A 25,414-nucleotide genomic window follows, 5' to 3' on the forward strand; every position below is an offset into this window, starting at 1 on the left:
TGACGATAGGAGCCAGTCAATGGGAATTTATGTTGATTCTATTCCTGACGAGGGTTGCGATTGTCGAAGGTCAAGTAGAGGAAATAAACGAATAGATAATTCGAAATCATGCCTACATTTCAATTCATAGACTGTCTACTCTCCCATTGTGAAAAGATTAATACGCTCGTCGACCGTGACTGGTCATTTTGCATGTGAAATGGAATGGAAAGATTACGCGAGGACCCTGAAAGCCGAAAGCTACAACCATTGTGAGACCTTAATAGAGCTTCCAAAAAAGTTCCCACCAAAAATGCTGTTCATAAATACAATTGCCCTTCACAGATTATGGCCCTGAGTCGTCGGGATGTGATCTTAGCTGGTATTGCCGTGTTTTTTGCCTGGGGATTTGCTACCAATTGGATCCCGACCTTGCGCTGGATTGGATATGCATTTGTCGCAGGTCTGATTGTACCCATCGTGGGGCTCATAGCTTTGCTACTTCTTACATCTAGAGGTTCCCAATACGGAGAAGAACGTATTGTGCGCCGACCAAAAGGACCTGCATTCCTGGCAGCGACGAAATGGAAGAAGGAAATAGCCGCGTTACGCACACGACAAATGCATGTACGAAAGCCATTGGTCCCAGACTCCTTTATAGTATCATGCGCCCTCGACGACTTCTTAGACCTTATACTTCGCGATTTTGTGGCTTCGTGGTATGGGAGTATTAGCAGGAACCCGACGTTTACCAATGAGGTCGACAAGACGATAAGATTGGCTCTTGTCAACCTGCGAGATCGATTACTGGATATAGATTTGGTGGAGGTTGTGACCACCCGTTTTGTACCTATTCTGACAGGGCATTTCAAGGAGTTCTACAATGCAGAGGTTGCTATCAGAGGCAAGAATTTGAATCGAAGTGTTACGGAATCTGATGAGTTGGACCTTGCGATAGCGGCGAAATACAATGATGGGAAACTACATTCTGCGGCTTCTCTGGCCTTCTCGGATACGAAGCTGGTACAACAAGAATATCTACGGGATTTGACACAAAAGCTACTGCCGGAGATTCTACCAGAGAATGCTATCGGGAGTCGTGCGGTGGGAGTTTTGATCAGGGAATTGGTGGCTTGTGCCGTTCTTTTCCCCATAATGCAAATGCTTTCTGATCCGGATATGTGGAATCAGATAATGGAGGCATACGTATATATCCCGAGTTATCATCAATTTCGATATTTGCGCTAACACAACATAGGGACGTTCTATGCTTCAAGATAGATCGACTGTGCGAAAACTTCGGGCTGCACTGGATGAGCATGCATCACCCGCTCCTAAATCGAATCGTACTGCGCAGTTTCCGAGACTGTCACCGGGAGACCATGAAAGAAAGTTCGAGAAATTCATTCGCGCGATTAGGAAGACGAACAATTTGTCGGATGCTAGAAGGTTTCGAAGTGAGGTATCCAGTCAATTCAAGCGAGATGCTTTGAAGGATGGACAAGATCCGGTATACTTGCGACGACTTGATATTGGAAAGAGAATACTGGATGAAAGGGTTAGCCAATTGGCTGCCACAGGCGATCGCGGGACTCTGGTCTCGCAACCAGGTCGTAATGGCGTTCAAGCATCAAAGCTCGAAAATGCGTCACTTGTGGATCTCCTACATGATCCTTCTGGTCTTTCATATTTCATGGAATACATGGACAGGCAGAATTGTATTTCTCTTGTACAGTTTTGGATTGTAGTTGATGGGTTTCGAAATCCTCTAGAGGATGATGGTGCAGAAGACGAACAAGTTCCGACTACTATTGCCCCTTGGACTGATGCCGATAGAACGGATCTTGCCCAGATAAACGATGCGTATCTTTCTAAGCCAGAACTCAAAGTCCCGGATACTTCGAAACGTATTGTCCAGGAGTTTCTCAAGGCGGGTAATAAGGCAACTTCAAAACAATACTTTATGGCTAGAAGAGCTATATTACGCGCTCAAACCTCTGCACTGGAAGTAATGCAAGATAAATTCTTCCCACATTTTAAAAGATCAGATCTTTTCTACAAATGTCTCACATCTCAAGAAGCTTCAAAAGTTCGCCAACCTTCTCCAGCACCGTCACTTAATTTGGAGAATACGACGCGCAAACCATCGATAGCCCCCAGATCAAATACTACCATGACAGTCAATACACGCTCCCCTTCTTTCTCAAGAGGTTCATCAAAATTGATTCCTAAGAGGTCAGATCTACGTCGGGCTGCTATGTCTTTCACTGATTTAACCACCCATCAATCAGACCCCATGTCAAATTCTCGAGCCTCTCTAGATGAGGAAACTCCCTTATTTGAAGATGATGACCTGGATAGCGATGCAATGGCAAATTCAATAATGAGTCTTGATCAAGAACCTGGTGTAATTGTTCCGGATAACAATGTTGTGCAAGCCATGGAAGCGGCGTTGAATACGATCATGGAGGATAAGCCTAACATTGATGATATTCGAAGCTCACTATTTGGCCCTAATGATACCCCGGACTCACCTGTTCCAAGCGTTAATTCCACGTCGAACGACATCTCAAACAGGAGTTCAAGTGATCATAAGCGAGCGGATCTATTTGGAATTGAGAATGGTAAAGGGGCTGACAGGCATGAACGAACGGAAAAGCCAAGTATAGCATCGCTTGGACTTGTAAACACTTCTTCTAGAATTGGTGTATTCACAGATAACGATCTGTTTGGGGATGAAGAAAGGTTTCTTTCCGATGAACATGATGACCCTGAGAAGGACGACGATGAAGATAACCAAGATCAAGTCCACGAGGCAGCTCCTGGTGATTTAGGTCTAGCAGAGGCTATCACTCTTCTCACTACTGACATTGATCGCCTTATAGCTCAAGACGCTGTGGTTGATTCATTAACAAGAAAAGCTGAACTCACAAACAATACAGCCGAGCTCAGGATCCTGCGAAAGTCCAAGGCTAGTTTAGAAAGAGAGATTCGTCGCAAAGAGCTTCAGAGGCAGCAATATGTTATCCAAGAGAGTGATAACAGTCTTTATGGACGTTCCACCATCAAAATCAAATCTATCATGGTTGGAAAAGAGGACGACGGTCGAGAGTATGCTGTTTACGTTATCGAAGTACAAAGAAAGGCCGGAGAACAGATGCCAGCTGCAACCTGGACCATTACTCGACGTTATAGCGAATTTCATGAACTTCATCAGCGACTGAGAATCAAGTATCCATCAGTAGGACATCTTGATTTTCCTCGTAGGCGGATGGTCATGAAGCTACAAGGAGACTTTCTTCAAAAGCGACGTGCGGCATTAGAAAAATATCTCCGAGAAATTCTTCTGTTACCTGATGTATGTCGAAGTCGAGAGTTGCGCGCATTCCTTTCCCAAAGTGCTCTGGCTCCAGAATTAGAAGACACAGGTGCCATCGACAACAAGAAGGATATCATGACAAGATTCTACAACTCAGTAACAGATGGAATGGAAGATATTCTCGGAAATATTCCAGTCCTAGACCAACTTTCAGTCGCAGGACAGAATCTCTTATCAGCAGCAACCAATCAGCTTATCACCATGCCCTCAACAATAAGCGAGGACCCTCTGACAGCAGCCGAAGCCGAAGCAGAACTGAACGCATTCGAAGATAAAGAGTTAGAACCCTTCGTAAAACCTATCTGCGACATCTTCCTCGAAGTCTTCGAACTCAATCGTGGAAATAATTGGTTGCGCGGCCGTGCTGTAGTGGTTGTTCTTCACCAACTTTTAGGGGGAACGATAGAGAGAAAGGTCAGGGAAAATGTAAAGGGGTTTATCCATGATGATATGATCGTGAAGTATATTTCAATCCTTAAAGATTCCATGTGGCCTGGGGGAGAAAGGAAGGTGGAAGGGAAGACCAGAACGACGGGAGAAAAGAGCAAGAGCAGAAAAGAAGCAAGTTTGATGTTGGCAACGCTGATACCGGATTTGGCTGGGAGTGTGGTAGGGAGGGTAAATGCGCAGGCGGCTAGTCGGAGGATATTTGCTACGTTCAACAATCCGAGGCTGAAGTAAGTGTTCTTTTTTTGCTTTCTGAAAGTTGGGTTGGGGTGTGCGGGTGGTGATGAAATTGGATGAAATGATATGAAATGATGTGAGACAAGACTAACATATACATTCAGTGCACATCTCACATTTACGCTGTTAGATGAAGTTATTGATGCCTTGTTTGGGGATTTGGGTTCATAGCTGACTGGTTGCATTTGAGTGTTTGACAGCTTAGCAGAGGCGTTGGGTTGATTTTACTGAATGCATCATTGGTATGGAGTTTGCAGACGAATATCATATTGTCTTGATGAATGTTAGGTTCGGTGGATGAAACTGTCGAGTGGTTACGTTTAGAGAGTAGAGAATGTATGATGTGGTTAGTGTTGTGGTGTGATGTATATACGAGGACTAGATTGGATTCATGGATACACAGTGGACTCACAGCCTACAGTACTCATATGTGGGAATCGGTATCCGATGTAAAGTTGAAGTTGAAGTGCGAAGTGAGGAGAAGTGCAAACGGACATCGAGATCGGAATGAAGATATGCGAACATGAGAATATCAATTCCATATGTTGAGAGTGTGAGACTCGTGAATAGGACGGATGAAAATTTGCGGTAATTGTGTTGTTTGTTACTGAGAGCTAGCTTTGTGCTGAAACCATCCCTTCTAGGAAGTATGGGTAGGCAGAGATGCAAGAAGAGAAGCATGGAGCAAGAGAGATAAATATCATGAGCTCTTAGTGTTAAAACTGAATACCGAGAATGGATTTATTCAAGTGAAAATAAGTGGAGAACGCTTGCCCTGATATGCTTTTCAGTTGTGCAATAAAACGTTGGGGTCACAGCGGCTTTCGATCTATATGCGGAGAGATGTAAGGTTTGAAAAGGGAAGAGTGGTTCCCTGGAAGTCTAGAGAGCTTCGAGAGCTTTGTTTCCATTTACATCTTAAGCAGGTACAAATTTGCACGCAGGAAATCATTTGAGAAACACAAAGACAGTCTTGGAAAGGAGAGAGGATGGCCAGTGAAGAGAACTCCTACCCACCCGCTGTTATGATCCCATCTCATCTCGTCCCATCTCCCCAGGTTCCACAAAAAACCCATCTCCATATATTATTCACTTCCACCCTACTTCCTCCCAATCAACGCAATCAAAACCAAAAAAAATCGATCTCCTCACCTCTCTCAAGCACCACACAAAAATCTACCTCCATCCAACCCATCCATTCATCCATCTTTACTCCCTCCCTTTCCCTCTAATAAGAGCTCTTTTCCCGGCTCCTAAAATTCAAAAAGCTGAAAACGCACCAGCCGACAACAAACAAACCAGCAAAAGCTTAAGAGCGCGACGCTCTCAAACCCCAATGACCCGCCTAAGTACCAGCCCCAGTACACCCAAAGGTGTGGCGGTACCCCAGCGTCACTGTCCGATTCGAAGCCCTGCCAATTGCGAGTAGAGAGGCGGACAAACATTTTTTTCGGAAATGAGTGAACTCTACCGCTGCGCCATCGAGACGTTGGGGGTGCTTGTTGTGGGTGGTGAGTTTGGGGGTTATATGGGAGAGGTGGGGAGAGGTGGGGAGAGGCGAGGAAGGGGCTGGGGATAGGGCGGCGGGGGATGAGGAGGGAATGGTGAGGTGGGTGGGGGTTTGCAGTTTGCACAAATGGGCTTTGGGGAGGTATGAATGGCTTGGTGGTGATGGAGTCGGTATCCGTCTCCCTTGAATCGCAAATAATGGAATTTGCTCAAGTTCAAAGGGATGGTATTCAATACGGCTTGTTGTTGACGAATTTCAATAAAACACTGAGTCGTACTACATGTCGAACATGACATTTGAAAAAACACATTCATGTCATATGGCAACACAGCAACACAGCAAGTCCACTGTAAGGACAAATCAACGAATTCTTCATCTAAGATATACATTCCCTGACCTCATACCCGAATCAAAACTCCTCATCACTCGGCACCCAAATAAGTAATCCCTCCTTGTCACTCTTCATTCCCTCCGTTGGCGCAATCTTCAACACCTTCTGGAAATACCTATCTCTAATCACACACCTAATAGGACCAATCCATTCCCCTCTAACTGTCGGCAATAATCTAAATTTTACTGTTCTTCTCGAAAGCGGCACTAATTGCAGCGTACTCTGTTTGACTCCTGAAAATGCAAATTGTTCACTAGGATCCATTGTAATTGCGAATGAGAGGAAATGATGTGAAGGATTTTCGATAGTGACGTCGAAGTGTATCATGGACGGGATAGTCGAAGAATAGGTTACTGCAGCTAGAACTCTTGGTTCGCTACTTGAGACGAGCAGTCTCGGGACAGGTACTATACATGTATTTAAAGTGGATCCATCTTTGTTTCTACGCCATTTTATGACGAGAGATAAGTCAAGAGTGGCTGTGCCTCTGTCATCCAATGAATATTTTTGCGTGAAAGTGTCAAATTGAGCTTCTTCGAGTTCATTCGGACTAATTCTTATGCCGCCTTCGGGTATCGTGGTAAGTCTCTTTGTGAAGCATTTGATGGCACCTTGTAAACCGAGTATTTCGACATCAACATCTTCAACAATTACGTCTTCTGTTGCGAATGAAGCAAAGCGAGTCGTTAGACACCATTTTTGTGCCAATCCAAACGCTTCACGATCATTATCTTGTCCATCTTGACTGGTTTCCAATGATTCTTCATGGGTAAAGAAGCTCGGCCAGGAGTCTGGATGAATTCGAGGAGAGAAATCATAGTTAGCCTCAAAGGGGTTTAAGATTGAAAGTTGTGCTGACATCGCTTGTGAGATAGGTGTTTCCAGATCTGTTACGAGGTTGTATGAAGCTTTGAGACTAAGATCATAGACTGCTGGTAGATCTATCGATGAGATGACCATTTCCACTGTGATAGAAGAGCCACTAGCAATAGTACCTAGTGATAGTTCATGATCATCTTCTTCAGATTCAGTATCGCTTGGTAAATTCGTTTTATCGAGACGTCGTAAGACAATACTGGATGGAATGTTTTCTCCAAGAAGACGTGCTTCTAGATCTACAATAGAATCCGTTTCCTCTCCATTTTTCACTTCGAGATGTAAAGAGACAAGTTCATTTGTATAATACTGCTCCTGGAATTCGAGGATACGTAACTCCAGCTTAGGTGGTTTGGGAAGTACGTGAATGGATGATGGCCTGGTACGAACAATCTTCTTCTTTGTTCCACTATCACCATACCATATTTCAGGGAATGATGGTCTGTCAAATGAATGGACATAATCAAAATCGAAAAGCTCAGAGGCAATCGAAAAGGTGACCTTCAAAGCCTTGGCATCACCTGCTTCTCGCAGTAGATTGACAAATTCGAAGGCTTTAACCTGGCCAGGACTGAATGTAAGATCCTCATAGCTTGTCAACGTGTGTCGAGTAGGTGGGTCTTCATGGTCATGGCCTGTTTCCACAGTTGATTCGTCAATCAATGAAGTCTTCTTAAACAAGACGCCAGCTTTCAAAGTGTCGGAAGATTCAGTGTTTACTTTATGCCGTAGAAGAATGGGTTTCATACTACCTGTAAACTCTACGCGTATTTCGCTAATGGTCACAGGCGTCGATGAAGCTAGAGCTGAAGACCTAATTGCTAGTTGAGACAATGAATGCTCACCCACCTTCCCTTCGGACTTCTCGAAAGCATATGATGCAGTCAAGAAGGATTGAACTTCCTCGGCATGAAGTACAATAGCGGGCTTCACCTTTACTGTGTTTAGGCCGTCTAAAGCCTTTTCGATATTGTAATGCCAGTTCGATTGACGAGCAAAGCCTATGTTGAATGTTAATAAATGATAAATTTTATCTGTCGTGGTATACTGACAGGTATGTAGAAGTTCCCAATCCACAGCAACAACTGTGCCTCCATCGCCGACCTTAGCAGCAGCCTTTCTCAAAGTCCATGCAATCTCCTCAACTACAACCCACCACCCCTCATTCCTGTACGTCATTTTCTGCCACAGGGCACGAAGAATTCGTAATGCATCATCCCATGCTTCCCTTTTCATATGTTCTTTTCCGCATTGAAATAGGAGCTCCTGCACTAGACGGTGTTGTCCTCTCGCTTGAAATTCAGTGATGGCTTTGTTCAGGACGTCAATTACAAGACTTGCATGATCAATGCCTGTACGACCTGGTAAAGGATTTTCCTCGTGAGGTTGAGGGCAGAGATATGTATCATAAGTATAAACTCTACTCGCAATCTGTGAAGCGGGGGATGATCCAGGCGGGGACCTATCTTCCTCTGGTATTGCTAAAGCAAGAGCTCGACGAGCCATTAAATGTTTCGAAGCCTCGCGATACCAATAACCTGGATGATGGAGGCTCTCCCATGGTTGCACCCCAGTTGAAGTAGCTTTGTCAAGTGGTAAATATATGGTTGACTTAGATTGAGTAAAATCCGTGAAGTTAACTTTCTCAATCATCTCAGCCATGATAGTTGCCCAACGAGCTTCCCATGCTTGCCAGCCATATGTTGATGAACCTTTACCTCTACGATCCACAAAGTCACGTATCCTATCCCGATGTATTTGCCATCTGCGGACTGCAGTTGATGAATGACCATTCCACAGTAGACAACGCAGTATTCTGATTGCAAATACATCGGCGATGAGACGCCCTTCGTTGAATCGAGGGCTCCATGTAGCAATGGTTCCGAGGACCTCTTCACCCAATAATGCTTCGTAGCCACTTTCATATGAACGAACAGCTACGTCCATTTCCTGCCTGAATTCGGCAAAGACTCCAAGTTTAAAGTCATATCTCACATTCCATCCTTGTCCAGTTAATGTTTGTGAGGTTCCTGACGTGGGCGGAGCTGTTGGAGGTGGAACCACGCCTCTATTGCGCTTCCTTCTTGAGTGCTTGCTCAAGTCACGATAATATTCAACACAAAGCGGGTATATAGTAAAATAGATCGTATCGACAAATGCTTCAATTTCAACCGAGGAACTTTGTGGAGGTAAGAAAAACAAGGAAGTTTTCGAATCAAGACCAGTTGCTTTACGAATATTAGAAAGACGCTCTTCTACATCAGGAAGTGGCACGCCGGGTGTCTCGCTCAATAATGCAACTATAAGCCGAGTCTTGTAACCCGATTTGTTCAATATATTCTTTATATTGTTGATATCCGTTTTCAACTGATTATCATGTAGGGTTGCCAAGTTCGGATCAGATGTGAAGCTGTAGAATGAAAGATATGCGCTTGGTACGAGATCTTGGTGTTTGTCTAACCACTTTGTATCCAACAATCCATCTGGGAAGACCGTTGATCCAGGGGTCAGTGGAGATAATGGGGAGTGCAAAATAAGTCTAGAATTAGGGACAGGGCTCCCCGAATCGGGGGAATGCGAAGTATTCGTTGGAGGTGGAGCTTTGCGACTTGGTAATATATAATCCTATGAACCCTTCAGTGATTGACTCCAAGAAGAGTGGCCCATCTTTAGCTACCCGTCCAATAACCTTCACTCTGAACTTATTCTTCTCGCTATGCTCGTGTCCGTTCCATGGTAGATTTCCCGCGTCACTCTTTTTGAAATACTGCAGAATGAAGTTTGTATCCTCTGATTCCAACGGGGCAACATCAGAAGTGATTAGCACCCCTCCTTCCTTCAATCTGGCATTGGTTGGCGATGGATCAGCTCCCAAACCGGAGACTACGAGCAATGGTAAATTATGCGCAATATATGGAGTCGCATACCCATCCATCTTGATGGTCCTGTGGTCTCAATAGCTCCATAAGACTACAGATGGAAGTAGTCCAGGATTCGTTGCCAGACAATGTTATTTCGTAAACATCGATTGGTCGATTGTGGAATGAATCGTTCGAATGTGAAGATAGGCAAGGCTGATGTCGGCGATCAACCTGGATCTGAACGCAGCCTTTTGAGATATCAAACTATTGGCGGAAGAGGATGTAGGTTAAAGACTGCTACTCAAATGTAATATAATGGTGTATCAATCTCAATGCTTCCGTCCTATTGAAATACACAAGTTCACGACTTCAGTTCAGACCATAGATACCTACGAAAGGCTGATTATTTTGCGATGCACGGATCATTCTCAAATATAAGCACCGACATGCCGATTGATGTAGCCTCGCGCTTCACCCTCCCAGCAAGTACAAAGCTTCTTTAGATAACTTTCATCATTCTCGACTTTATTTCTATTGTACATTGTAAATTCCGCTTTGCCCATTTCTTGCCCTCGTACCTACTTCTCGATATAAGAAACTTGGGACTCATTCTGTTTCCTACAGTCAAGGATAAGTAAACCGGCGCATACATTCGAATTCCCACAAACTCATTGCGATCAAATACCTTCCATAACAACCCCGTACCCAAGGCACCCCAGATTCAGCTCTTGGATGCTTTTATCGAATGCGAACAATCACGGCATGCTCGTAGGACTCTAAGAATATAGCTGCCATAAGAATATTGTTCCCATTTACATATCTCGAAAGTTGTCACAATGGCTTCGCAAGCGGCTATGATCGCAGATACAATCATTGCTATGAAAAGAGCAGTCAAGAGAAAAGCATATGGTATATACTGGTCTACACTAGAGGAATAAGTTGATCGATATATCTGATATAATTTGGCAGAATCAGATTCCGATGCTTCGATCGAAAGACTTACAAATCGAGGAAACAAATTACGAAAGAGGGCAAGATACGTGCAGCAAGGTCAATTGGCCCCGCCAACTGGTCGACATATATACAGAGAGGTAATGTTAGCACTTTGGGGAGAGTATTCAGAATCTTTGTCTAATTTTTATTTGCCAATAGACAATTGAACATGCCGGCTACACGAGAGATATTATTAGTAGGAAACCCCCGCTTATTGACGAAGACGGCGAGAATATCGATAGCGACGAAGAAGATGAAGAGAAGATTTCAATCGCGAAGGCAGCAGCTGCAGAATTTGATCCATATGCAAATATAAAACTAGAAGGTTCGTCATTCCAAAATATTGCTACTTTGGAAGTCTCTCGCTAATTCTTTCGAGTAGAACTCCTTGCACCTTTAACCTCTGCCTCCGATTTACCTGACCATCCAAAATTGTCGCAGCCCTTCACATCGAAAGTCTTAACAGAATTAACAAGAAATGCGGGAGAGATGCTTCAGAAAGAAATGGCATCTTTATGGAAGATCAAACATCTCCTAACTCGACTCAGTGGCCATGATACTTGGATGCCGTGTGAAACTGTCGAAACTGATCATGATGCTTCTTTTTTTGAGACAGAAACGGAACGTCATCGGGCTCAGGTAAAGAGAATCGCAAAACAGCACGCGGATATGATGTCGAGAGTAGCTCTGGCTTCTGACGACGATAGCGTAGCTGCTTCAGGATTGATGATTATGGGTATCGAGAGCGACGCTGCCTTTGGAGTCGCTGCCCTTCAGGCCTTGAAAGGGAAGGGAAAGGCATTGGATGTTGACAGAGATATGACATCTAACTCGGCAAATGGAGAAATTGCCGAGACATCTGCCGCAAACGGCACTGGCAACGATTCAGAATTAGTAACACCACCGCCAGACAATGTTGAGATGGACCAAGAGGGTTCGCAAGGGGCCGGGGATGCAATGGATATCGAGCCGATGGCTGAAGATATTGAAGACGATACGGTCATGAATGCCGTTCCTCGCCGTATGAGGACTCGCGCCCAAGCACAGGCGGTGTTCGACAATGCGACTCGTTCGAGGTCTATCACACCTGATTTAAATGGCGAGCCTTTCGTTCATCCTTATTTTTTGGCACCTGAGAACTCGTATCCTGATCGAGACCTTTATTTACCTCATGGAGAGGCTGACGAATTAAGGAAATTATTGATGCACTATATTCAAAAGCAAGAAGAGATTATCCGAGGAGCCCAGAAAGTGTACGACGGATTATTGAGAGCCGATCGTATGCGCCATTTGGTTTTGAAATGGACAAAAGCCGAGGGACATGTCGGTGACAATCGTGATATGTCAGATGGTGAGGATTGGTATGATAAAGAAGAATGGGGATTAGATGAAGACTTGAAGAAAGGACAAGACGAAGAAGAGGAAGATGCTGCAACAACAGCCAAGAAAACTAGAACGAGACGACAGTGATCTGACATAGCGAATCATATCATATCATGGGTAACATTATTTTGGGTCAAGGGAAGAAAGGCAGGCGTAATGGGGTATGGAAATTGAACAGGAATCCAGGGGATAAACTTACTGTATGAAGATACCATGACCTTGGGGGGAATTCATGATGGCGCAATTAGGAAAGATTGCATTATATTATGCATTCTGTATTGAATGCAACAAATGGAGTGAGTGGCACAATATGAACAAATCGAAATTTATAGGGAAATTTAGGTATATTGGTCGGTATGAAATGAAAATTATATTATTCAACATTTCATCGGTTATTGTTTTTATTGTTACAAAGTAGGAAGGTAGAAAGGTCATGCATGATTTTGGTGGAAATTCTATATTCTATTGATGTTCGTACACGGGCGTGCTTATTAAGCTTCCTTTTCTAAGGTCACTCTTTTGAAACTCGCCACGTGCTCGCTTCCAAGAAAAGACGTCATGAGAACAGGTAGGGGTACGGAGGGAATGGACGAAGTACATATGGATATGATTTTGTTGAGCCTTTCACGTGAAAGATTTCCCGTAACTTTTTTGACAACCACTTTTATAGAATCTCATAGAAGACAATCTGTCCATTTCTTTTATTCTACAATTCCATCTTTTATGGAATAACCTCAATTTTCACATCTCACATCGATTCCTATACACTCTACAATCATGACGAGTTTCCTAGGTAATAACAAAGGTCTGGTCGACTTTGACCAGAAAAGCCTCGCAAGTATGTCATTACGGAACAACCTCAGGAATAGCTTCATAAAATACTAACCAGGCCTTCTAGTTGCGGCAGCATCTATTGCTTTCAATCCTATTTTCTGGAAGTAAGCTACATATTCCTCTCCTCTCTCGCAAGAAATGACAAACTAACCCAATCTCTCAGTACCGTCGCCCGTCAAGGTACATTTGAAACAATCCCACTTACAGCCCAGAAGCACCTATTGATATAATTGCCCAATTTTCAGAATACCATAACAAAATTCTCACGAAACTCTTCAATGGAAACTCAAGATATGGATGTTACTTCCTCGCCGTCACCATCTTTTCCCTCGGTATCTTCCGCGATTTCCTCTATGAGCGCGCTCTTCGCTCTCAACCTACTCATCCATTGCTTCTCTCCCCCCTTGTCACATATGCATCTTATGCACTTCTTCTTGCCGGTAACACACTCGTCTTGAGTTCGATGTGGGCTCTTGGTGTCACGGGTACATATCTCGGCGATTATTTTGGAATCTTGATGGATAAGATGGTGACGGGCTTTCCGTTCAATGTTAGTAGTGCACCAATGTACTATGGGAGCACAATGAGTTTCTTGGGTACAGCACTTCTGTGGGGAAAACCGGCGGGCATTTTGCTCACGATCGAGGTGTTGGTTGTTTATCTTTTGGCACTGAGATTTGAGGATCCATTTACAGCTGAAATTTATGCCAAGAGGGAAAGAGAGAGAAGTGGGAAGAAGGGGAAGAAGGGATTGTAAATCATTTGTGGGGGTCGCGAGGGGCGAGTTGTACAGGTGTGAACGGACATGATAGAGTGCGGGGAATTAAGGTGTGAAACCGGGGAAGTGTGGATACGGGGTAGTAAGTGGCATGGGGTAGCGGAGGTAGATCATGGTGACGGCCAGGAGAGACAAGGTATTTTGCTATTTTGAAAAAAAAAAGAGCTGAGCGATAAATTTCAGATCAGGGGCTTATTTTATGGGTACGGATTGATGATTGAATGGAGCATATACATTTGGAAAATGGGTTATCAAAAACGGGGTTCAACAATGGACAGGATTGGTTGGCATAGATATCAACTACTTTGCATCAAAATGGTTTTATGGTAGAAAAATTAAACGGCGCACACATTTGAGATCATTATATTTATCTTCATGTCTATTATATATCGTCTATACTCTATCGATGGCTGTTCAGTGTTGGTTATTGAGTTCACAATTCTCACTCATAAACATCACTAAATCAATCAATCAATCAATCAGCAACCAATCAGACATACTGCAAAACACAAGAAGTACTCACGTCCTAGCCATCAATGGCATCTTTTCCCTCGCTTCGCTCACTTTCCCTAAATCAATCCTCGCAATTCCCAACTTTCCCCCCGCAAGAGTGTTCACTTCTCCTTCCACATCCCCCGCACCTCCCATATCCAATACAACCCTCCCCAATGGATCAACAACCATACTGTGTCCGTAACTTTCCCGTTTGGCGTTATGAGAACCGACTTGCGCGGCGGCGATGACATAAGATTGGGTTTCGATTGCTCGGGCGCGGAGAAGAGTTTCCCAATGTAAGAGGCCGGTGGGAATGGTGAAGGCGGAGGGGTAGGTTAGGATTTGGGTGTTTCGAGTGCGGAGATGAAGGGAGGCAGTGGGGAAGCGGAGCTATGAATGGGGGAAAGGGGTGTTAATTTTGGGTTTAAGTGGAAGGAGGAGGGAGTTTGAATGTGGTATGGCTTAAGAAAGGGGGGGATGATCAGGAGAAGAGAAAGAAACGAAAGAGCCAACTTGGTATCGAAGATCGTTTCACATGATCGTATCAACTACGATATCTCCCTTTCCAATCCTTCACTCCAAATGATACAAACTCAAGTCCACGAAACAATCAGAAAAGCAAAACTTACATCAAAGCAAATTAATAATCCTACTTTACCCACACACGTCTCAACCGGTCCTCCAACCTTCTTTCCAGCTTCCACACTATCACTTTCCTTCAACCCCGCAGCTGCATAGTCAAAGAGATGGACTTTATCATATTGTCCCACTATGTCTCCAGACTCGGAAATCCAAATCGATCGATTAAGTACCTTGTTGCCAGAAGCATTTGGGACGTGGATCCCGACGTTTATGGCTAGGGAATATTCCTTAGCAGAGGATTGGAGACCGAGAACGAAGGGGGATGTGGCCATAGGGAGAGCGAGAGAAAGGGAGGTAGGTGGCGAGCCTGGGGTGGTTATGTAGTCTGTCGCTTCAGGGAGGAAGAGTGCCTAGGGTTGGTGTGAGATAAGTTGAGATGATGGATATTGAGATGTGAGATTTGAGTATTTGGAGCAAAGGAAAGAAAGAAACAAACTTTTGCTCCTTGCTCTGAGGCTTCTTTGGCAAGTCTTTGACATGTAAGAAGATTTTGTTGAATGTCTGCTGTGGAACATAATTGACCTATTGCCTGGAGAGAGTTAGTTGTGTGTTGATGTGAATTGGATGATCTCTTACAATGATAGTTTCTGGATTTTGATGTTGATCCATTCTGAAAGAGTTATTCGAATGATACAAAGAGGAATTGGTAAAAGCTCTCGTATTCTTGAGAAAAGATACTCTGGGAGTGTGACGTGATATTGATATTGATATTGGTCGATACTGCTGACAAACGATGAAGCTTCTGATGGGATGGAAACGGATTTTAGCCAGGACGGGAAAGTGGGATTGTGATTTCAGATGAAACATTATCATTCAGTCTGACAATTTTTATGTATCTGAATACATTAGACGATTACATATAAGTAACATCAGCAGGTATTCTATCTCGATAATAAATATGTGTACCTAGGTAGTATATCCAACATCTTCCCTTCATATCCTCTTGTCGCGAGAAACCATTGTGATATCCATACCTCGTATACTTCATCATCACCCACATTGATTGGACCCTCCATTCCCATGCGGAATTCCGAGAAAATGACGTCCATCAAAGAAATCAAAGCGCCCGAACTTTTAACAAAACATTTTTTGTATTGAACAACCCGAAAAACCCTTCCACTCTCATAATACTGCAACCTGACGTGAGCAACTTTTGGATTCATAAAAGAATCCAATTCCTTCATCAATTAACAACCGAAATGCCATTATAAATTTAGGAAAGCGAAATGTCAAATGGAGGAAATGCTGGGAAAAAATCCTCTTCCTGTATGTATTTCTCTAGCTAGGATATATTTGCCCCGCCACTTCGAGTATATTTTACCTACAATCTAATTCGATCCAACCCAATTCATTCCAGTAAGAACATAAAACTAATATCATACTCCTCTTCCAGACTTCCACTTCGGAGCAGGATTAGGATCAGGAATTCTGTCCGCAGTTCTCCTCCAACCCGCCGATCTTCTCAAGACCCGCGTGCAACAAAGTAACCATGCCTCTCTCTACACCACCATTCGCGAGCTCTCGCAGTCGCCAAATAGCATCCGGTCTTTTTGGCGGGGAACCGTTCCCTCTGCTCTCCGCACCGGATTCGGTTCCGCCATCTACTTCACCAGTTTGAATGCTCTGCGACAGAATGTCGCAAGATCAAATCTCCTCCGGACAATTGGGGTCGTGGAACAGAAGAGCACGGTACATTCCTCCAGTCTACCCAAGTTATCGAATCTAGCGAATTTGACAACGGGAGCGGTGGCGAGAGCTGGAGCTGGCTTTATTCTCATGCCTATGACGATTATCAAAGTAAGATATGAATCCAATTTGTATGCCTACAAATCGATCGTGGGTGCCGGACGAGATATATTCCTCACCGAAGGATTTCGAGGATTTTTCTCTGGGTTCGGAGCCACGGCTATCAGAGACGCTCCGTATGCGGGATTATACGTGTTGTTTTATGAACAGTTGAAGAAGAGGCTGAGTCATATTGTCCATTCGTCTCCTCAAGTTGAGGGATTGGCTGAGAAGGTGGATCTGGGGTTGAGCAAAAATATGAAGGGGAGTACAAGCGCTTCGATCAATTTTGGATCGGGAGTACTGGCAGCAGGGCTGGCGACGGCGATTACGAATCCTTTTGATGCGATTAAAACGAGGATTCAACTGCAGCCGAAAAAATATACAAATTTGGTTATGGCGGGGAGGAAGATGGTGGGGGAAGAGGGGGTAAAGAGTCTTTTTGATGGATTGGGGTTGAGGATGGGGAGAAAGGCTGTTAGTTCCGCTTTGGCTTGGACCATTTATGAAGAGCTTATTAGGAGGGCCGAGTCGGTTTTGAAGGGGCAGCAAGAGTTGGTTGTTTGATGAAGGAGAGAAATGTGGAGGAGTATAGACGGATTCGCTACTCACATCATTTGACTTGTATTACTACTTTCCAACACCCCTATGAAGATTGGAGTCATGATACTAACATCACTTTTGCATGTTTTGCTTCAATGTTTTTTTATTATTGAAAATAAATTATCGTTGATAACGATCCATGTCGTGGGTATAGATAGAAGCTCAGCACATAAAAAAGAGATGAGAGTTCATCTAGAAGAAAAAGAAAAAAAGTTCAAGAAAATCGTTGAAGCAAAACAGACTCATTAACCAATCCACTCCATGTATTCATCAATCATCTTTCATCATCATTCTTCATCCAAACATCACATCGTCAATTTCTCATTCCACACCTCCCTCACGATTTCCTCCTCTTCCACCTTACCTCCCAGCCGCCCACCTAACAAAAGGACTCGGGCTTCTACTCCCGCTATGACTATGACTATGCTTATGCTTCCTCTCAATCACCAATTGCAAATCATCACCCTTGTGATGATGTTTCTTCTTGTGACGATCTTCAACGACGTACTCCTTGACGTATTCGATGGTGTGTTGTTGATTGTGGGTGTGGGGTGGAGCACGTGTTTCGCGCAGTTGACGGGTGTGTGTCCAGAGGATGTCTTGCTCGTCTTCGGGGACCCAGCGTTTGATGAGGAGGAATTCGGGGTCCTGGTTGGAGGGGGGAGTTAGTGGGTGTTTTTGTGGTGGTGTGGTGATGTGGTGAAAAGTGAAGGGAGAAGAAGGGAAGGGGAAAAGAGAAGGGGGGAAATAGAAGGGAAAGGGGACAAAGAAAGGAAAATGGGGTAAATACATACCTCTTTATCAAATTCATACGAAATTCCATAAACCCTCAAAGTTTCAATCGACAAATGTTTCCTCGACATTCTCGTGTACGTTGGTCTCGGCGCCGCAGGTTGGATTTGATATTGCGGAGGATGTTGAACTGGCGGTGGCGGTGGCGGAGGCATCTGAACCTGTGGAGGCGGGAGAGCCTTTCCAGCTTTCACCGCTCCGATTTGTTGTTCGTTCAAACCCGCTTTATGCAGATCTTCATGCAGACGTCGCTGGTATTCCTTTTCTCTCTCTTCCCTCTCGTGTTTCTCACGAGCCAAACGATCCGCTTCTTGCTTCTTGAACTTCTCGATGATTTCTTCCCGTTCCTTGCGCTCGCGCGCCGCCTTCTCGGCTTCTTCGCGCTTGTACTTCTCGATGGCTTCATCGTGTTCTTTCTTCTCGCGTGCGTGTCGCTCCTGTTCCATTCGCTTCATACGCTCGTATGTATCACGAATTTCCTTATCAGCCCGCTCCCTCTCTTCCTGCGTGCGCTTTTCCTTCTCCATGCGCTTCTTTTCTTCCTTGAGAGAGAGCAGTTCGAATTCTTCCCGTAACATGCGTTCTTTCTTTTCCATCTCTTTCTCGGATCGAATGCGCTCCAGTTCTCCTTTCGTCATGCGTAGCTCCACATCTTCTCTCAACAACCTCTCGTTCTTCTCTCTCTCGCGCTCGCGCTCCCGCTCGGACTTGTACCGTTCTAGCTCCCCTTTCGTCATGCGCAATTCGATATCCTCGCGCAACAATCTTTCATTTCTCTCCCTCTCACTCTCCGCTCTATATCGAGCCAACTCCCCCCCATCCCGCACCAACCTCTCACTCCGCTCCCTCTCCTTCTCCAACCTAATCCGCTCGAGCTCCGCGCGCGTACGCTCCAACTCAAAATCATCGCGCGTGAAGCTCGGTCGCCCGGAGGACGACGGACTATGGCTGTGCGAAAGACTCACATGACGACTGTGGCTGCGACTGCGATGTTTGCGTCGCCCTCCCACTTCACCCACGCTCAAGCGGCTTCGCGCGCGTCGGGTTTCGTAGGCAGACGAGGAGTCGCTGTCGCTGTCGTAGTCGTTGTAGATGCGGCGGGAATTATCGACGATGATGGGTTGAGCGAGGGGGGCGGGGGCGGCGGGGGGAGGTGGAGGAACGGGAGAGCGTTCGCGATGCCCGGTTGATCTGGAGCGTCGGATGCCAGAGGAGATCTCGGGGGTGAGATAGGTGCTCGTGCCGTAGCGGTAGGCGGGGACGGGTGGGTATTGGGGTCGTCGGTAGGGGATCGGGGCGGCGGGATCGCGGTTCCGTGTTTCGCGGGAGATGTGGATGTCGAGTTCTTCGTCGTCGTAGTAGTGTCGTGCCATTTTTTGTTTTTTTGTTTGTTTGTTTTGTTTCTTTCTTTCTTTTTACTTATTTAATTTTGGGAGTGAAAGTAAAAAAAGAAAAGTAGAATTCTCTCGAGGTGGAGACAATACTCGAAATGGTAAGTTGATATATATGCTATGCGATTTTCGAAGAGTGATTTGAATTCTGGGTAGATGGGTTGGTTGGTTGGTTGGATGGTCGGTCTGACCCCGCGATGAAGCGACCGAGGGGTTGGGATCTGTTGATTGCGACGTTGAGATAGGATGAAAAGTGGTGCGATAAGCTTTTTGAAGTCCGTCTCCTTCTTGCTAGTTGCTTTGTCCTTCAAATAGAGCTTTTCGTTGGGGGATCTTCAGTAGGATATCCAATAGCGGTTCTTTGCAGTTTGGACTGAACTACTAGATCTCTAGTATAGGTATTGAAGAGAAGTAAAGAGAAGAAAGAAGGAAGGAAGTAGTAGTAGTAGTAGGCAGGAAAGACAGGAAAAGAAATCAAGCGGGTGTCTTGTCAGCAGGAATGGGCATGGGCTTATTTAAGAGTCTTTTACTGGATCAGATTTGGGGGAATTACTGCATCTGCATTTATTTAAGGTGTGTACCTAGGTGTGGATGGAAATCCCCCCTCACTTCCCTCCGAGGAGCGGCTGAATGACTGATTTACTTGTAGTTGCCTTTCCCCTGTATTTAATTCACGTGTTACTGGGCTGTTATGTATACCTAGTATTTATCTCTGGGTCATGTATGAGTATTCTTATTTACAGATGAATGATCACGAACGGGTTTGTAGAATACCCTGAGTTTATCCCCAAGTATACATACCACGGTTCAGACAGAGCCATTCTCACTCCCGTTCGTTATCCCATGTATTCTTGTACGTACAGCCCTAACGGTATTAGTGGGGACGCTCTTGCGCTACTGCATCTTTGAAGTCAATTATATGCAGCTAAGCAGCTAAACCATCAAATCCAATTTAGCTTTCGTAAATTGATCCTATGGTGATGATGGGTTGGTGGGTAGGGATAGACGATATGCTTGGTATTGTAGGGTGTTGATAGAGAAGTAGGTACAAGTGCTCAAGCTAATGTCAATGCTAATGCTTGATGTAAGATTGGATTAGGCCCATTGTAACACTGTGATCGAGGAGTTTAGACTTTGATCACTTGCGGCTCTGAAGGATGTTTCCCCACTGTAATGTAACCGAACGTTGGAAAAAGCGTTTTAGGTTTTACGTGGAATTGTGGTTCGTTGGTTTGTGAAGAATCTGGATATGTATGAAGGGAAAGTAAAGGGTGGAGAGAAACAGTATGGAAAACAAATGATACATAAGTTGTTGGGTTGGTAGTTTCGCGATACGCTGTTTGAGATGAGATGAGATGAGGATGGTGCAAAGATTGGGCATTCGAAAAAGAGGGATTGGAGAAAGGGGAGGGGTTGGGTTAGCGCTTAGGTATTCATTCGCTTGGGCTTTTTAGCCCCCAACTTTGGAGTAGGTAAGAGTAGAATCGAGTTATACACCTTACTTTCGGATTTTGAATTATTGGATGATGAGTTATGATGAAAGAGTAGGTCGAAATTAGTGCTGGAAAGATCGAAACTTGAGGATGGTTTCTATGGTAGGACCTATGGCTCAATCTATTTTGAGGACTGGGTAGTTAGTAAATGCTTGACATCCGTCCGTGTATGACCATGCCAACGAATTACAATCACCAAAGTCGATCTTGTATTTTATATCATCTCTTCACATGACACCTAATACTACCTAGTAAGTAGTTACCCGTATCAATTCAGCAACTTTATATCCCACTTATTCAAGCACTTCCAAAATCACGTCACTCGTGTTCCCTCCTCCTAAGTGAAGTGAGAGAGGTTCAGTCATACACGAGAAACTATTATTCAATAGATAGGGAAAGTGCGATATGAAGTTTTTGAGCTTGTTTGTTTCAACGGCATGTCTCTGAAGACTCGGGAGTTCATATGACTCCTTCACGCAACTTGTATTCCCCCTCCCCACACCCTCAAATCCCAAATCCCACTATCAGTCAATCATCCATCCCAAGCCAAATCCTTCCAGAGAAACTACCCGGCCATTAACGAGAGCCGACTATCATACCGATCACGGCTTTTTCATAAACTCTAGAGTGCAGATGCCTCGAGAAAGCGTCCAACATGTATGATACTTTCCATCAAGCACGACCACCACTTTGAAGAATCCTCGTGATATTCTCCGTACTCTTCTCATACGTCGTTTCTAAATATTGTAATTTCTTGCCCAAATTATCAATATCGGATTTCAAGTCTTTAGTCTCGCGATTTAATCTCTTGTCTACATCAGCTGTAGGGCTGAAAACAAACCTGTCCAATTATTAATGCTTGTTTGTTACATCTGGTGAAGTGATCATGTGTTCCCACAACCAAGAAAAAGTCAAAAATGACTTGAAGTAAGAGAAAGAACGGGTGGAGATAAAAGTTGGAAAGGAGCAGAAACAGAAACAGAAACAGAAACAGAAGGAGAAGGAATATAAATACATTTTACCAACTCCTTCATATACATTGGTGTCAGGTGGTAACGTGGATACTTCGGTGGATGTGAGTTCGAGTTTACGGATTTCGCGTTGCTTGAGGGAGATTTGAGATTTGACGACACTGATTTGTTGCTCAGCTTGAATGGCTTGAGACTGAATTTCGTTGACTAGCTATGGGAGTATTAGTGATATCCCATTTTGACTTTGACATAGCAAGGTTTTGGAGGGAACGGGAGGGGGAGGAGGCTGGAATGAAATGGAGTGTGTCTTGTTGAGTTTTACCTTTTGTAAAGCTTCGTTGGAGATAGACATCTTTGTATAATAAGTGTGTGTGGAAGTGGGAGTCAAAGAGTTGAATTTAAGAATGTATGTATCTGATTCTTCACAGTTTCCCTTGATATTTTGGCTTCGTTGAATACTGGTAACTGTACGGTCTGCTTGTTTCAATATACGTGGGGAACTATTTTCATCAATATCATGTGGTTTTCTGATAAGAAGTTGCGATAAGAAAGGCGGTGAAAGATAAGGTTGATGGCAGAATCGGTATGTACTCGCTCGTCTCGGTACTGTACTGTCTCGAGACTATCTCTATCAAGATTCAGCACATATTGAGATTGATTGTGAGACCAACCTTGGAACGGGTGTATACTAGCAGATTAGGTACCTGAGGACCTACATTTACTTGATACCTCGGTTATTGTACCCCCTCGTTGATCTGATCTATGTTTCTTCTAGAGAGATATGTGAATATGATCTAAAGCTTGAATATACAAGAAGGGGTTATCTGGAGATTCTAGCAAAAGGTAATATGAAGAACAGTATAGACAGTATAGACAGTATAGACAGTATAGACAGTATAGACAGTATAGACAGTATAGACAGTATAGACAGTATAGACAGTATAGACAGTATAGACAGTTTACCTAGGTATATCATTTGTAGCTCAAAGCATCGATGTAAATACTCCCTCGGTAAATATCACCATAACCATTTTATACCTTGCTTTCCATGTATAGCTCCTAGACGAAATCGATCAAGAATCTACCACAATCCTACGACTAGTTTTACTTATTGCTTACTACCTTGCTTGATTCTTTCTCTCTCATTATTGATCAGTTCCCTATTACATCCCACACATGTAATAATACGGAATATCTCTTCCAATAAAGTTAATCTCAACCCTCTCTCTCAATCTACTTCCCGTCGCTTCCGGTCCAGAAAGCTCCAAATCATCGTATTTGATCCACCCTGGCTGGAATGACGATTTGCATTTTTAAGCATTTCTCACACCCGACAAGGGTCGGCCCTTCACTTCCTGACACACTTCAGTACTTTGTATATACCTCGTACGCACCTCGTATGTACCTGGAGAATTGAGGAAAGTGGCCAGGACTTTAATAAGTTCAATGTGTGTGTTTGTTTATTTCCAAGGTTGTGTGTGTATTAGACCAATCTAGATATCTTCAATCTTTTTGATTGTTTATTGTTCATTGTTCAACTCAGTTCAGTTCAGATCATTTCAGTATTCAAAATATATTCAGTCTATCATTATTGTCTCATCGCTGCAATATCAAATCAAAGACCCCTCCCCCGCCCTTGTGCGATCAACCATTGGAGATTGGAGATTGGAGATTGGATACTGGATACTGGATACTGGATACTGGATATTGGATATTGGATATTGGATATTGGATATTGGATATTGGATATTGGATATTGGATATACATCCTCTCACCACGCCCTCCTCTCTGATTGTCACCATGGGCTTCCATCTCCCATCGATACCATATCCTCCCGCGCGACCAGAAGAAGGTTATTGGGCTCCTGTAACCTCTACCATAAATTGGTGTGAAGGCAATACCTCCCATACTCAGTCTTTACTTATTCTCATCTAACCTTGACTGATAGAGGATTATTATGCCACTATATACTCTGCCGAAATCGTCAATACTCTTACCAACCTACTTTTTATATGGCTTTGCATCAAGGGCAGTCGGAACTGTTTGAAATATGATCATGATAGTGTATTCTTGGTGGCCTTTCTAGGTTACGGAGCTGTAGGAACAGGTGAGCTCGTTGGTTGATCTTGACAAGAAGCCAAGCTGACATGGCTAAAGGTTCATTCTTGTTCCATTCAACCTTGAAGTGTAAGTTGCATTTATCCTCTGAAAGTATTCAATCATTGACATGATGCGGCTTCAGATCCTATGCAATTGGTAGATGAACTTTCCATGATTTATACTACTTGTTTGATGTGTTATGCGACTTTCTCCTTCTCTCAATCCCGCATCTTCAGACAAGTCTTAGCATTTAGCTTGATATTCTTGTCTGTATTCATAACGGTGAGCATAGCTTCGTCCTCAGAATCTTGACGCTTCCATGCTAAAGTAAAAATATCAATAGCTTTACTACCATTATCTTCAAGATCCGGATTTTCACCAGAATGCATTTGCGCTTCTCACAGCCACCGTACTATTCCGTTCCATGTATGTGATGGAAGTTAACATACGTCCTTCGCTTCGAAAGAAATATGCTACCACGGAACTTTCTCACGAACATCCTGATACTTCTCATTCCGATCTTTTAGCAAGTGAACAGAGACAACATGAAATCCTTAGAGAAATGTGGTTGATGGTTGGCTTGGGTCTTTCCATCTTTCTAGGTGGGTTTGGTATATGGTCTTTGGATAATCATTATTGCTCGACGGTCAGACAATGGAGACATGAAATTGGACTCCCATGGGGATTATTACTCGAAGGACATGGTTGGTGGCACTTGATGACGGGCATTGGATCATACTTCTACTTGGTCTGGGGTATCTGGCTACGACATTGTTTGAATGACAGACAAGATGAATATGTCCTGAATTGGCCACATTACTTCAGTCTTCCGGAAGTCATTACACGCCCTGAGCATAGCAAGATTTCGAATGGAGCAAGGAACGGACATACAAAAGACGAGTCTAGAAAATCGGTTTGAAAAAAAGTTATTGGTGATGGTTGGTGATGTATCCGGGTCAAGAATACTGTACCTCTCTCATAATGTTAGAATAGAGTGTGGAATCGAGTATGAATGAGTAGATGGGTGTCTCATTGACGGTATAGCAGCATGAATATTGATACCCTTTTCTTTCTCATAGAATATGAAGTATTGTCAATCTCCAGCTTTTTGCTATTGATTAATGAACCAGTATTGTTTTTGTCGTTGATGATTTCTTTTCTTGGATCGACGAGTAAATTCAAATTCCATTCAAATATCCACCCACCAGTTCTGATGAGACCAATGAAAGAAACGACCCCGACCCCCACGAAAAAAATAGCCTTGCCTTGCCCAGAAATGTCATTGCCAGCCTTGCGCAGATCCCACAGGGTTATTTCGTGATTGTGATTGGTTGGATAATCAAATCGTGTCCAGTATCAAGGGAAGAGTCTCAGCCACGGCAATACGCAAGCAAGATTCAAAGTGAGTATACATTTCGATGAAGTATACGTACTTTTGTTCCCACGGATAAATATGCGAAGATACCCAAGATA

The 25,414-nt window shown here is 43.9% G+C and overlaps 9 protein-coding genes across 9 annotated transcripts; 5 read left to right on the forward strand and 4 right to left on the reverse strand.

Moving 5' to 3' along the window:
- Nucleotides 1–327: 327 nt before the first annotated feature.
- Nucleotides 328–4,213, forward strand: EAE98_011760 (uncharacterized protein; the record flags this gene model as incomplete). Its single annotated transcript, XM_038959383.1, has 3 exons — nt 328–1,185; nt 1,238–4,035; nt 4,147–4,213. The coding sequence occupies 3 exons, from the start codon at nt 328–330 to the stop codon at nt 4,211–4,213; spliced, it is 3,723 nt and encodes a 1,240-aa protein (XP_038804279.1).
- Nucleotides 4,214–5,961: 1,748 nt separating this feature from the next.
- Nucleotides 5,962–9,754, reverse strand: EAE98_011761 (uncharacterized protein; the record flags this gene model as incomplete). The annotated part of the gene is made up of 3 exons (XM_038959384.1): nt 5,962–7,820; nt 7,872–9,444; nt 9,497–9,754. The coding sequence occupies 3 exons, from the start codon at nt 9,752–9,754 to the stop codon at nt 5,962–5,964; spliced, it is 3,690 nt and encodes a 1,229-aa protein (XP_038804280.1).
- A 762-nt stretch (nt 9,755–10,516) lies between these two features.
- Nucleotides 10,517–12,143, forward strand: EAE98_011762 (uncharacterized protein; the record flags this gene model as incomplete). The annotated part of the gene is made up of 4 exons (XM_038959385.1): nt 10,517–10,589; nt 10,650–10,771; nt 10,833–10,998; nt 11,056–12,143. The coding sequence occupies 4 exons, from the start codon at nt 10,517–10,519 to the stop codon at nt 12,141–12,143; spliced, it is 1,449 nt and encodes a 482-aa protein (XP_038804281.1).
- A 506-nt stretch (nt 12,144–12,649) lies between these two features.
- EAE98_011763 (uncharacterized protein) lies at nt 12,650–13,647 on the forward strand (the record flags this gene model as incomplete). The annotated part of the gene is made up of 4 exons (XM_038959386.1): nt 12,650–12,894; nt 12,955–12,994; nt 13,054–13,070; nt 13,103–13,647. Exons 1-4 carry the CDS (start codon nt 12,834–12,836, stop codon nt 13,645–13,647), a joined length of 663 nt encoding a protein of 220 aa, XP_038804282.1. The 5' UTR covers nt 12,650–12,833.
- A 420-nt stretch (nt 13,648–14,067) lies between these two features.
- EAE98_011764 (uncharacterized protein) lies at nt 14,068–15,802 on the reverse strand. Its single transcript, XM_038959387.1, has 5 exons — nt 15,382–15,802; nt 15,242–15,334; nt 14,793–15,155; nt 14,192–14,553; nt 14,068–14,126 (listed from the first exon to the last, which is right to left on the reverse strand). The coding sequence occupies exons 1-5, from the start codon at nt 15,616–15,618 to the stop codon at nt 14,111–14,113; spliced, it is 1,071 nt and encodes a 356-aa protein (XP_038804283.1). The 5' UTR covers nt 15,619–15,802; the 3' UTR covers nt 14,068–14,110.
- Nucleotides 15,803–16,031: 229 nt separating this feature from the next.
- On the forward strand, nt 16,032–17,157 carry EAE98_011765 (uncharacterized protein; the record flags this gene model as incomplete). Its single annotated transcript, XM_038959388.1, has 2 exons — nt 16,032–16,071; nt 16,199–17,157. The coding sequence occupies 2 exons, from the start codon at nt 16,032–16,034 to the stop codon at nt 17,155–17,157; spliced, it is 999 nt and encodes a 332-aa protein (XP_038804284.1).
- A 396-nt stretch (nt 17,158–17,553) lies between these two features.
- EAE98_011766 (uncharacterized protein) lies at nt 17,554–19,358 on the reverse strand (the record flags this gene model as incomplete). Its single annotated transcript, XM_038959389.1, has 2 exons — nt 17,554–17,841; nt 17,988–19,358. The coding sequence occupies 2 exons, from the start codon at nt 19,356–19,358 to the stop codon at nt 17,554–17,556; spliced, it is 1,659 nt and encodes a 552-aa protein (XP_038804285.1).
- A 2,183-nt stretch (nt 19,359–21,541) lies between these two features.
- EAE98_011767 (uncharacterized protein) lies at nt 21,542–22,192 on the reverse strand (the record flags this gene model as incomplete). Its single annotated transcript, XM_038959390.1, has 3 exons — nt 21,542–21,710; nt 21,885–22,051; nt 22,163–22,192. 3 exons carry the CDS (start codon nt 22,190–22,192, stop codon nt 21,542–21,544), a joined length of 366 nt encoding a protein of 121 aa, XP_038804286.1.
- A 1,449-nt stretch (nt 22,193–23,641) lies between these two features.
- Nucleotides 23,642–25,042, forward strand: EAE98_011768 (uncharacterized protein; the record flags this gene model as incomplete). The annotated part of the gene is made up of 5 exons (XM_038959391.1): nt 23,642–23,735; nt 23,790–23,948; nt 23,999–24,028; nt 24,084–24,223; nt 24,285–25,042. The coding sequence occupies 5 exons, from the start codon at nt 23,642–23,644 to the stop codon at nt 24,858–24,860; spliced, it is 999 nt and encodes a 332-aa protein (XP_038804287.1). The 3' UTR covers nt 24,861–25,042.
- Nucleotides 25,043–25,414: the final 372 nt, after the last annotated feature.

This window comes from Botrytis deweyae (genome assembly GCF_014898535.1).
Source record: "Botrytis deweyae strain B1 chromosome Unknown BDEW_052, whole genome shotgun sequence".
NCBI lineage: Eukaryota > Fungi > Ascomycota > Leotiomycetes > Helotiales > Sclerotiniaceae > Botrytis > Botrytis deweyae.